This window comes from Trichosurus vulpecula, chromosome 5, assembly GCF_011100635.1.
Source record: "Trichosurus vulpecula isolate mTriVul1 chromosome 5, mTriVul1.pri, whole genome shotgun sequence".
In the NCBI taxonomy this organism is placed as follows: domain Eukaryota; kingdom Metazoa; phylum Chordata; class Mammalia; order Diprotodontia; family Phalangeridae; genus Trichosurus; species Trichosurus vulpecula.
The window spans coordinates 109,847,996-109,861,572 of NC_050577.1; the positions used below are offsets into that span (position 1 = coordinate 109,847,996).

General features: G+C 37.4%; 1 protein-coding gene across 1 annotated transcript in view; it reads left to right on the forward strand.

Moving 5' to 3' along the window:
- Nucleotides 1-13,577, forward strand: part of DGKI (diacylglycerol kinase iota) — a 569,495-nt gene that overhangs the window by 244,105 nt on the left and 311,813 nt on the right. Inside the window, 1 exon segment of the mRNA XM_036761364.1 lies at nucleotides 1,176-1,241. Coding sequence (XP_036617259.1) covers nucleotides 1,176-1,241 — 66 coding nt within the window.

Below are 13,577 nucleotides of genomic sequence, written 5' to 3' on the forward strand. Positions count from 1 at the left end.
AATGGGGTCATGAAGAGTCGAATACAACTGAACTGACTAAACAATAAATGTGTTTGGCTTCTATCCTATCTCTTCTATCTCCTTTATCTTCTCTTCACTTTTTTCTTGATCTTTCCTTCTCTTAACATGTTCTTTTACCACTACCAGAAAATAATTCTCAGTTTACCTTAAAGATTGTGAGATTCCAAGGACTTGAACCCAATGTCCTATTGGCATATTCACAAATCTGTAGTGAAGAAAGTTGGGAAGCAACTATCTGCTAAACAATACTCTTCCCTCCATCTTCTTTCTCTTTTTTTTTTTGAGGGGGGAAGGCAGGACAGTTGGGGTTAAGTGACTTGCCCAAGGTCACACAGCTAGTAAGTGTATCAAGTGTCTGAGGCCCCCCTGACTCCAGGGCCAATGCTCTACTCACTGCGCCACCTAGCTGCCTGTCCCCCCCCATCTTCAGTCAGAAGACTAGAAGGGACCTCAGTGGTCATCTAGTCTAACAATAACACCGAACTCTGGTCCAGTGTGGTGCCACATGCTTGTAATACCTGCTGGGGGATATAGGTGGTGGCATATCCCATAGGCTAGGGAATTCTTGAGCTACTGTAGGGCTTTAGCTGATCAAGGGTCAGCACCAATATAGGGAGCCCCAGGTAGTGGAGAACTGAACACTAGGCTGCCTAGGGTGAGCTAAACTGGCTTAGGTCAGAAAAGTAGAGCAGGTTAGTTTCCTTTTTGGTCAGTATTGCAATAGGGTCATAAGTGTCCTCTGCACTTCTAGCCTTTGTGAGATAATGTAACCAATCTCAAAAAAAAACCCAACAACATAAGTACCAAAAACAAAAACAAAAAAACAAAGGCAAAACCCACTGAAACCTGCATTCGTTGATAACTTTCCCAATATGGACGATCCCCTCCCAAATGCATAGGTCAGTCCTAATGCTGATAATCTCAGGGGAGTAAATTTAGGGATTAGTTTTAGGAATTAAACATTAGGAATTAGGTCTGATTTTGAGCTGTTAACCTGGGCATATATGTGTATATGGAGATGGGGGTGGGATTCTTTCCTACATTTATACAGACTTAGAAAATGCTTTGCGAGAAATGATTTTCTACAAGTATAGTGAAAACTAATTGCTATTTTTCTTCCCAAAAGGTACTCATCTTATATTCTTCCCTTGCAGAATTTTGTCCGTCATCATTGGGTACACAGAAGGCGCCAGGAGGGAAAATGTAAGCAGTGTGGTAAGGTAAGGGGTTCTGCTATCCCGTGATCATTACACCAGGATTCTCTCTAGCATAATCAAGTATTCTGGGGTACATAAGTATTGTCTCCTGTGTTAAATAAGTAGTAGGTCCACTCCAACTCTATCATGAAACTGCACGCCCCTTCCCTAGGACAAGAAGCTTACCATCAGTAAGCTTTCACCCATAAATAGCCTGGAACCAGATTCCCTTCATTACTTTCTAGCTGTCTTCATTATTACACACTCAACCACTTTATACATTGGCTTCCCCTGTTAGAATGTAAGTTTCCTGAAGGCAGCACCCATGTACTTTTCTTTCTAGCCCTTTGCACAGTGCTAGAACACATAGTAAGCACTTTATTTATGTTTCCATTGCATTCTGTTCCTTTCAAAGAGAACACATTTCTCAAAACTGCTTTATGATATTCAGTTTGTTCTCTAACATAGTCAGTGAGAATCCGTTAACCTCATTAGAGGGTATTATTACATTTAAGAAGTGATAAATTGGCTTTTTTCTTTAAGCCTGGTGTTCAGTAGGAAAAATGACTCTTTGGTGGTTAAATCTTACTAATGAGAACTGCTAGCCTGCAACATTTATTTGCTTAACAGCTGACTGTTAGGTTGCTGAGCAACAATGCTTGTGAATGAAGGTCTGAAATGAATTGAACTGAAGGGAAGCCCAGCCAGAAGTTCTGAATGCAGTGTTTTGCTAGGACCTTATCCAGTGGCGGTAATATATAGTGCTTTGCTCACAACAGCCCTGTAGGAGACCTCTCTCCTTGTGGGTTTCCAGCATGTGCTATGCATACTTCTTGTTTTTATTGAACCCATGGTGGGGCTGGGGGCAGTGTTGGGGAAAGGGTCCAGAGCCACTTGCAAAGGAAAGGAAGGAAAGGTGTATGGTACTCTTAAACAGAGTTGTTTCTACGTATTTTCCTTTGTAGTTGACTGTTTGGGCAGGAGAATAGGCATAGGACAGATTTTTCATGTTTTTGTAATTGGAGATTCATTTTTCTTAATAATAATTTTTTTGAGGATGCTGTGATAGTTAAACCTATCAATCACTCACATTTTAGGGTTCATTGCTAGCAACTCATTGGTGTGGTTTCAGTCTCCCAACTGACAAGTCCTTCCTACCTTCTCATCAAGTGGGAGTCTTGTGCCTATTTTCATTCTACCAGATCATCCCGAGAAGATCTTCTCCTTGCATGAAAGATTTCCTTTTTGTCCTTTTATATCCCAGATATATCAGAGTACCACACAGGCTATCCATCTGTTATCTCTCATTCTCACCATGGGAAAGATCTGCCTCTTCTTCTGGTTCTGTCACCTGTAATGTCATATATGACACCTTGAACAAAAGCTATTCTAAGTAAAATACTTAAGCCTGCTTAGGTCCACCATAAAATTTTATTATCCTTTTGGTTTTTCATCATTTTAATTCTTTTAAGATTATGGTAGTCAAGGAGCCACAGCCACATAGTATCACTGATAGACTATTATTATTAAGTTATTGTCCCTTTACAGATATAAACAGTTTAGGATCATTGAAGACACCACACAGTTTTTCAAAAGCATTAACATATTTCTTCCTCCTGCTCAGCTTAGGTTTAACTATTATCAACCTACAGTGGTGGTATGAAACGGATATATTAATATACTAAATCACTGCTTTGCCTGTCCAGCTTCACACAATAACCTGGGCAATATAAGTTATTTGTTTACTTTGTTTTTCCATTTATAAATAGAACTTTTCTTTGTATAGGCTCAGTGCAATTAAAATGAAAAGAAAGGGAAGGACAGCATGAGAAAAAGTGAAGAAGAGATGGTATTTATTACAGGGGAAGAAATACAGGGAGAAGAGAGATACAGGAAAAGCAATAAAAAACCAAAGACACTGAAGAATGGAGAGAATGATATAGAGTGATCAAGGAGTTAAAAAAAAGAAAAGAGAAAGGACTCATATTAGGTTGTGGAATAGATTATACTCTAATCACTTCACCTGTTAGTAGAGTTTCCAAGTGGCCAGTATTTGTTATTTTATTTTAAAAGCTGGTGGTACTTTTATTGAGGGTTTTTAAAAATGTTTACTTTGGTAGTCCTAGCTATAGTCCTTGAAGTTGTAATGAATGTAACTTAGGATCCCTCTCCTTCAAAATGTTACCATGGAAATTTGGTAGGCCAGTGTCTTAAGTTAGTCAGGTTATCTAGAGTTCTCCTGGTTCTTGTGGTTTTGATTTTGACTTTGAATGGACTTTTTAGAAAAATTGAGAGCTTATAGGAGGAAAAAATGGTAGCCATGCTGAAGACATTGGGTGATAGAGGGGAGAACCAACCAGGATTACATCTGAGACTGTCCAAACAGAGAACTAAGTGATGACCACTGACTGTCACATAAAAGAAAGATATTGTTAACTGAATTGGTGTAACTCACTAACCTTAGGACTATGTTACTCTTCCTGTCTAATGTGGGGTAATCACCTTGTTCCATTCAGCTTGGTTTTTCCTGCTCTTCTGCATGAGGTGGGTACCATTACCTCAGCAAGTGGCCATCACTCAACAACCTACTCAGACAGCCCTGGATGTAGTGATGAGTAAGGCCTCTTCCAGATTCTCCCCCCAAAACCTGCCCAGCTTCCCTAGCATGTCTACTATTCAATCTTCAGCTTCTTAAGAGTTGGTTAAGTCTGTTTGCAAGGAAATATGTGAGTTGTTGACTGCAGGAGGACAAAAACAAAGTAGTCTGTACCTAGAAGAGCTTGCAATTTATAGGAGATGAAAGTAGGAGAACAAGTATACACAGAAAAGCAAATAAAAATTAAACAAAAAGTAAATACAAAGTTTCACAGTGGGGAGAAAACTAACAAATGAGGAAGGTAAGAAAGGCATTGTTTAGGTGGTGCGACTTGACTTTTGCCTTTGAAGGGCTCTCTAGGCTCCTAGAAGCTAAAGTAAAGAGAGAAAGCATTCTACACGTAGGCTGTGCAAAAGAATAGAGTAGGGAAATGACATGCCATTTATAGGAAATAGAAGAAAGTAGGCCATTTTGGCTAGAGCATAAAGGGGAGGAATAAAGATGGAAAATGGAATAGTGTGAGAGGAAGAACAATAAGACCAATTTGAGTGGACCATGAGGTGTGTGAAGGGCAGTAATGTACAGCAAGGCTGGAAAAATAAGCTGGAGTTTTATTGTTAGTGCCTTTAGATTTCAAAGTGAGGAGCTTGGATTTGATCCTAGAAGCAAGAGAGGGATTGAAACTTCTTGATCAGGGGAGGGACAAGATCAGAATTGTGTTTTAGGAATATCAGTATAAGTGTGGGGCTCTATTGATTACTGTACCTCACTTAAAATGAATTACCTTTGTTAGGTAAGAACGTTTCTTGATTGAATTCATCAGTCATAACATAATGTAGAGTGTGAAGGCATTTCTTGAAAATCTTAGTCATTGAGGTTTTTATACAAGTTCCAAGTCTTAAGGTTGTATCAGACAAGGAATATATGTGTGTACACACACACACACACACACACAGAGATGTACACACACACACACAGATGTACACACACACACACATATATATGTATACATATATATATATATATATATATATATGAAGAGAGAGAGGGGAAGGAAGGAAGGAATAAAGGAAGAAAGAAAGGAAGAAAAAAGAAAGAAAAAGAAAGAGCTATTAGCCAACAGGCATCGCAGAGCAGAAGACTCAGACTGATACCATCAATGTACCCATTTACTCAAGGGCTAAGGGAAGTTCCAAGAAAAGGTTTGCTTTCCCCCCAATTTTCTCTCCCAGTGCCTTTCTATTCACAGACATAATAATATAATCTGTAGTTTCATTACCTGTTTTTTCCCCCTATAATCTGTATATTTCAACTACAGAGAAGCCAGGGGCTAATAAGAATAGATATAAATGTAGATTAAAACTTGGAGCTCAACTTCTTTCTAAATATTGGGAATTTCCTATTTGGGAGCTCAGAACAATTATGACTCCCTTTATAACTTTCCACTTAAAATAAACTCCCAGAGGTTCAAAGGAAGGAACCACATCAATGATAGGGGCCATTATAGTTCCTCTAGGCTTACAGTGTATAGAGGATAGATTAAAGAAGTTTGGAGGAGACATGAGTCACAGAAATAAATTAGGAGACTATTGTCATAATCCTGGTGAGAGGTGATGAGAGCCTGAACTACAGCATAGATGGTGTGAATGGAGAGCAGGAGATGAATATGAAAGATTTTGTGGGCATCCCTTATGAATCGAATAAACTCAAAATAACTGTATAATTCAGCCCATGTCTTGACAACTTTCCATGCATATTTTAAATTGTTAGAAAACTTTAGTTATATTAATAGTCAACTAAGGTGAAAATCAAATGATCACCAATAAGCCAACCCCAGCTTTTTCCTATAGAAAGTACGCAGTGTCATTAGACTTTATTCCCTTTTTACACAAAGCTGTTACATGATATTATTAGCCATATATTTCAGGTTGCTAGAAGAAGGCAGTCAACAGAAGCTCAAGTATATTCAATATGGAGATTTTTTTAAAAAATTACTTTCAGTGCTGTGGTGGTCTGAGGGAGCCGTTCATCCTCTATCCGTCTTTCCTGTGTCTTCCAAAAGGATATTGTTATTTGTAGTGCCTAAGTCATCTAACTCTAAACTTTCCCTCCATGTTCGTATTTTTCAAAATTTGATTTGATAGTGCATAATGAAATCTTTCTTAACAATTGAATATTCAGTGTTCGAACAGCCATGGCATCTGCCAACTCCCACAGTGGCAGATTTTTTAAGACAGACTCTTAAAATTGAGTAATTAAGAATCTGGATCTCTTTACAGCACTGAGATCCTAGCCAAGATAATTCCTCTACAGCAGGTGGCATGTGAGAACCACAGCTATAGAGACTGTGATATGACTCTGTTTATGTTAACATGTTAGACAGTGACACCAAAACCATCCTTGCTTGTAACTCCACTAGGCTGGAATCCCAAGAAGCACAGACCTGAAAAATACATGACTCAGAAATTCACTACATTTTCAGACTAAACATGTTACCCAGTGCCCGCACTGGTATAATCATAGAAGGGGACTAGTTCAACCTGTCCATTTTGCAGATGAGAGGCAGTACATGATGATGGAAAGAATATTGGATTTGAAGTCAGAAAGACTTAAGTTTGAATTTTACTCCAGACCCTTATTAAGCTCTTCAAGCCTTATTTTTCTTCCCTATAAAATGGGGATTATAATAATACCTCACAGGGTTGGCATGAGAATCAAATCAGTTAACATATATTAAGTGCTTTGTAAACTTAAATAGACTCTAAAACATGAATTATTTGTTTTTTTAAAAAACATTTATTTAGTTTTAGTTTTCTACATTCACTTTTATAAGATAAGTTCCAAATTTTTCTCCCTTCCTCTCCTCCCCCCTCCCCAAGACAGCATGTAACCTGATATAGGCTATACATGTACAGTAATATTAAACATATTTCCACCTTAGTCCTGTTGTGAAAGAAGAATTAGACAAAAGGGGAAAATCATGAGAAAGAAAAAAAGTATGTTTCGATCTGGATTCAGACTCCATAGCTCTTTCTCTGGTTGTGGATAGCATTTTCTGTCATGAGTCTTTTGGAATTGTCTTAGGTCACTGTATTGCTGAGATGAGCTAAGTCTAACAGAGTTGTTCATCACATAATATAAAACATGAGTTATTGCTTGTCGTGATGATATTGGAGAGAATGAGGAAGATGACGTTGGATTCAGAATGTTGGAGAGACTTGCCCAAGCTACTAAATTGCCCAACTTATCAAATTGGATTTAAACCCACTTTCTCTGACAACAGGTCTAATGTTCTTCCCATCATGTGTGCTGTTCCTATTTGCTTACTCTAATATTTATATAAGTATTCTTAAGAAATTTAAAAAAGGCTCCTTGTTAGTCACTGGCTGGTGATTTGTTTTTTGCATTTGAGGCCATAAGGATTGTTGCTGGTGCTATCCTATCACTTGTATGGAGGAGGAAGCATGGTATGATCTAAGAGAACTAGTTAAAGCTAGAAAATTTAAGTTAGGGTTCTAGTTCTATCATTTGCTAGCGTTATTACCCTGACAAAATTAATTAACCTCTCACGGCTTTATGTTCCACAATTGTAGAATGGAGATATTAATGTTTGCCCAATGTAACCGGATCATTTTGAGCAAACTTTAGTAGTCTACATAATTATAAGTGATTCATTCTTAATTACAATTAATTAATTCTTAATATATTATATCAACTTTAGTCACAGCATTTGACTGCCTACAAACATACCTGTGTTTCTCCCATGTGTAAGAATCCTTCACTTGATGGTGTGATCCCCCTAATAGTATTTTATTTTTTCCAATTATATGTAAAGATAGTTTGCAACATGCACTTAGGCTCTATAGTTCTTTCTCTAGATGTGGTAACATTTTTCAGCATAAGTCTTGTGGAGCTGCCTTAGATCATTGTATTGCTGAGAAGAGCTAAGTCTATCAAAGCTGATCATTACACAGTGTTGCTGTTACTGTGTACAGTGTTCTGGTTCTGCTCACTTCACTCAGCATCAATTCCTGTAAGTCTTTCTAGGTTTTTCTGAAGCCTGCCTGCTCATCATAGTATTCCATTACATTTGTATATCCCAACTTGTTCAGCCATTCCCCAATTGATGGGAATCCCCTCAATTTCTGATTCTTGGCCACCACAAAAAGAGCTGCTATAAATATTTTTGTACGTGTGGGTCTTTTCCCCTTCTTTATGATCTCTTTGGCATACAAGTCTACTAGTGGTATCACTGGATCAAAAGGTATGCACAGTTTTATCGCATAAAACTTTGGGCATAGTTCCATATTCCTCTTCAGAATGGTTGAATCAGTTCACAGCTCCACCAACAATACATTAGTGTTCCAATTTTCCCACATCTCCAACATTTATCATTTTCCTTTTTTTGTCATATTAGCCTGTCTGATAGGTGTGAGGTGGTAGATGGTGTCATCACTTTAAGTTACAATCTTTGTACCCTTCTCCTTTTCATCTACACAAAAGGGCTATCTATAATCACTGCCTCTATTTCCTCATCTTCTATTCACTTTTCAACTATTTGCACCATTTGACGGAAACAGCTTTCTTCAAGGTTTTATACAAATAATCTAAATGCCAAACCTGATTGTCTTTTTGTAGGCCTTATCTTACTTGATCTTTCCATTGCTGTTAAATACCCTGTCCTTCTTGATATTCTTTCTTCTCTGTGACATCGCTCTTTCTTGCTTCTCTGACCCATTTCAGTTTCCTTTGTTGGAGCATTATCTAATTTCCCTTCATCTCCAATATGTATAAGGTTCTTTCCCATATCTAAAGTCATCTCTATTGTATCTCTGGTATTGTATTGCCAACTGCCTGCTGGGCAACTCCCATCTTAGTGTCTCATTTCAAATTTAACATAGGCAAAATGGAATTTAATATCCTCCTTGTTTTTCCACAAACAAGACATTCCATCTCTTGGAGTATTTTCTCTGGTTGTCTGCCATACCTGGAATGTTCTCTCTACCAGCTTGCTTCACTTGCTTCCTTTTAAGTCCCAACTAAAATCCTATCTTCTATTAGAACCTTTTCCTAATCTGTCTTAATTCAGGTTCCTTCCCTCTTTAAATATTTCCTATTTATTCTGTATACAGCTTGTTTGTATATATTTGTGGTCTCCACCATTAGACTGTGAGCTGCTTGAGGGCAGGGATGGTCTTTGGTCTGTTTTTGTGTCCCCACTGCTTAGCATGCTGTTTGGCACATAGCAGGTGTTTAATAAATATTTATTGATTGAATATTCACTAAACTTATCCTTTCTCCCCCACCTTCCTATTTATTTGTAGCCTTCTAGTAACCAAGTCAACATTGGTACTCCTTTTTCCTTCACACATCCCTATCCAATCAGATTTTTTTCCAACTCTATCTCTATAAAATCTGTGACATTCATCTCCTTCTCTCCATTCACATGCCCACTGCTCTAGTTTAGTTCTGTATCACCTCCCTTGTACTATTTCAAATAGACTTCATATCCATTTCCCTGATTCCAGGCTCTCCCCTTTCCAATTCTTCTCTTTTACACAGCTGTCAAATTAATATTTATAATTCACAGATCTGACTGTATCAGTCTCCTGCTAAAAATACTCAGTGCTTCTTTATTACCTATAAGATTAAATGTAAACTCATCACCAGCTGGGTATTTAAAGCCTCCCACAGTCTGGCTCCCACCTATCTCTCTAGACTAATTTCATATTATGAAATTACTTTACAACTTCTTCAGACTGGCCTACTCTCTGTCCCCTGAAACTAACTGTTCCTTTCCCCATCTCTTTGTTTTCAGATAGGTTGTCACTTATGCCTAGAATGCACCCACTCTCACCTCTGCCTCTTTGAATATCAGACTCCTTCAACACTCAATTTAGTTTTGACCTCTTACTTAAAAATCTTTCCTGATCACTTTAGTTGTTAGGGCTATCTCCTTTCTCAAATCAGCTTGTATGTTCTTTTATATTTGTGTACATTCTGTATTCCGCAGATAGAATATAAAATCCTTTAGGGCATGGACTCTTGGTTTTGTATTTGTGTTCTCAATACCTTGTATAAATACTATGTACATAGAAGTGTTTAATAAGTTGTCTTATTGAACTTGAATTGAATTCAGAACTTAAGTCAGAGCCACATAATCTTTTCAGGATTTAGTCTTAGTTTACCATCTTTTAAAAAATATACATTTTTATTTATTTCATTAAATATTCCCCACTTACTTGTAAAAACAATTTTAACATTCCTTTTTAAAAATTGAGTTCCAAATTCTCTCCCTCCTTCCTTGAGAAGACAAGGAATTTGATATTGATCATACATGTGAAGTCATGCAAACCATCTTTCTGTATTAGCTGTATTGCAAAAGAAAACATAGACAAAAGGGAGAGAAATAAAGAAAGTTTAAAAAATATGCTTTGATCTGCATTCAGAGTTCATCAGTTGTCTGTGGAGGTAGATGGCGTTTTTCATCATGGGTCCTTTGGAAATGTTTTGTATCGTTGTCTTGAGCAGAATCACAAAGTCTTTCACAATTGATAGTTCTCACAATATTGTTGTTACTGTGTAGCAGGAGAATGATACAGTCAGATCTGTGAATTATAAATATTAATTTGACAGCTGTGTAAAAGAGAAGAATTGGAAAGGGGAGAGCCTGGAATCAGGGAAATGGATATGAAGTCTATTTGAAATAGTACAAGGGAGGTGATACAGAACTAAATTAGAGCAGTGGGCATGTGAATGGAGAGAAGGAGATGAATGTCACAGATTTTATAGAGATAGAGTTGAAAAAAAAAAACTGATTGGACAGGGATGTGTGAAGGAAAAAGAAGTACCAATTCTCTCTCTTTAATCTATTTTCTAGGTCAGTTGTTTTTCCAATGAGATATTTCATATTTTCATCTATTTTATATTCTTTTGACTTTGTTTTCTTATTTCTTGATGTCTCATGGAGTTATCATTTTCCACTTGCCCAATTCTAATTTTTAAGGAATTATTTTTTTAAAAATTATTTATTTGATATTTTATTTTCCCCCATTATATATAAAAACATTTTTAATATTCACTTTTTAAAAAAAATGAGTTACAAATTCTCTCTCTCCCTTAATCTCTCTCCTTTCTCCCCACTCAGTGAGAAGGCAACCAATTTGATATAGGTTATACATATGCAGTCATGAAAAACATATTTCCATATTTGTCATGATCTGAAAGAAAATACAGACAAAAAAACACCCAAGAAACATAAAGTTAAAAAATATGCTTTGATCTGAATTTATACTCCATCTGTTCTTTCTCTAGAGATGGATAGCATTTTCCCTCCTAAGTCCTTCAGAATTGTCTAGGATCATTGCATTGCTGAGAATAGCTAAGTCATTCACAGCTTATTATAGTACAATATTGCTGTTATTGTGCACACTGTTCTCCTGGTTCTGCTCACTTTACTTTGCATCAGTTCATGTAAGTCTTTCCAGGTTTTTTTTCTGAGAGCATCCTGCTCATTATTTCTTATAACAGCACAATAGTATCCCATCATAATCATATACCATGACTTGGTCAGCCATTCCCCAATTGATGGACATCCCCTCAATTTCCAATTCTTTGCTACCACTAAAAGACCTACTATAAATATTTTAGTACGTAGAGGTTCTTTTTCCTGTTTTATAAAAAATCTCTTTCAGGTACAGACCTAGTAGTGATATTGCTGGGTCAAAGGGTATACATGATTTTATAGCCCTTTGGGCATAGTTCCAAACTGCTCTACAGAATGGTTGAATCAGTTCACAACTCTAGTGTCTCGATTTTCCCACATTCTCCAACATTTTTCATTTTCCTTTTCTCCCATATTAGCCAGTCTGGTAGGTATGTTGTTTTTATTTTGCATTTCTTTGATCAGTGATGATTTAGAGCATTTTTAAAGAATTAGTTTCTTCAGTGAGGTTTTGTACATCTTTTTACATTTGGCTAATTCTGCTTTTTAAGGAGTTATTTTCTTGAGTGAATTTTTGTACCTTTTTTCCCACGTGGCCAATTCTGGTTTTTTAGGTGCTATTTTCTTCAGCATTTTTTTGTGCCTCTTTTACCAAGCTGTTAATTTTCTTTTTATAATTTTCTTCCTTTGCTCTCATTTAAAAATGGTTTTTAAATATAATTTCTTAGTTCTTCAAGGAATTCTTGTTGAACTTGTTTAAATTTCACATTTTTTCTTTTTCAGTCTTTGCTTGTACCTGTTTTTATAGTATTGTCTTCTTCTGGGTTTGTCTTGATCTTCCCTGCCACCATAGTAGTTTTTTTTTATGGTCAGATCCTTTTTTTGGTTGGTTGCTCACTTTTCCTATGCTATTTCTTAATTTTGAACTTTACGTTAAAGTCGTGCTCTGTTCTTGATATTGGGGAGGGGGAGCTGTCTCAAGCTTTAGGTTTTTTCATACTGCTCTTTTCAGAGCTAGTTCTGGGGCTTTAGATTTGGTGCTTTGTGACTGGAAGGGATACTGTTCTTCAGGGTTCCTGATCCCTTGTGACCAAAAGAGATGGTGCTGCTCAGGGCTCCCACATCCTCTTGACTGAAAGTGCTCCTTTCCACCCTTGAACTATGATCCAGAAGTGAATATAAGCAATGGATTTACCAAAAAGCACCTGGTCCTGTGTCCAGTGCTGGTATAGGCTCCCCTGTAATCTCTTTCTGACTACTTGCTAAGTCCCCTTATAATTTCTGGCTTGAGAGCTCCTGAAGCTGCTGCTGCTTTGGTTGTCATCACCTAGTCTCCCTATTTTTATTTCATCCAGGTGAACTCTGGGCCAGCTCCATCCCTGTGGCATAGATTTTTCTTTCCAACCTCCTAAGTTGTCTTGGGCTGGAAAAATGCCTTGCTCTAATCTTTTGTTGGCTCTGCCACTCCAGAATTCAATTTGAGGCATTATTTTACAGTTGTTTGGAGGACAATGTTGGGAGAGCATAGCTGAGTGCTTTCTCTACTCTGCCATCTGATGTACTCTGTACATCTGCCAGATCTACATCTGGCTCTGCCCTATCAGTTTACCTTCTTGAAGGAAATCAGACAGATTTTCAGGTGACATGACTAAGGACTCTGGATTTGAGAGCCAGAATTTGTAAGAAGAGCCATAAGTGATGATATTGGCCATACTTTTTAGATTGGGCAACAAATATCTCTTCGTGTAATCTGTGGCCCCAAATACCAGGCTCTCGATCTATATAGGGCAGGGTCAGTCTTGGGTGGGGCAGGGCTTCCCATAAGTCACTCCTTGGCTTGTGCTCCCACACAGAGTTTTTCTAAGAATATCAGAATTTGGTTCCAGTCTAGGTCTTTGAAGAAAACATAAACTGGCCTCATGTCCCTATACAAATGCTCAGGGTAACTATATTTCAGACTATGGGACTGCCTTTATTTCATATCACAAAAAATGAAAAACAAAGAAAAATTGTGCCTGAACACATAATGGCCAACAACTATTCTCTTTTTAATAAGCCTCCTTCTCTTGAGGCTTTTTTGGGAAGGAAAATGAACCCAAAATTAATATCGAGTTGCATCTCTCATCCTCTGGCAACTCCCATCTCCCCTGTAGGTCCTCCAGACTTGTAATACCACCCTGTGGTTGAGGCTTCTCTCAAAGGAAAATTGCATTTGGGGTTTCTAGAGAGTCAGTTTTTCCCATTGCATTAAAATAAAACTCACAATAGCAATGGAGGCCAAGGTCTAGGTTTATTCCTCCTAGTATTGCCTTTGTTCCTT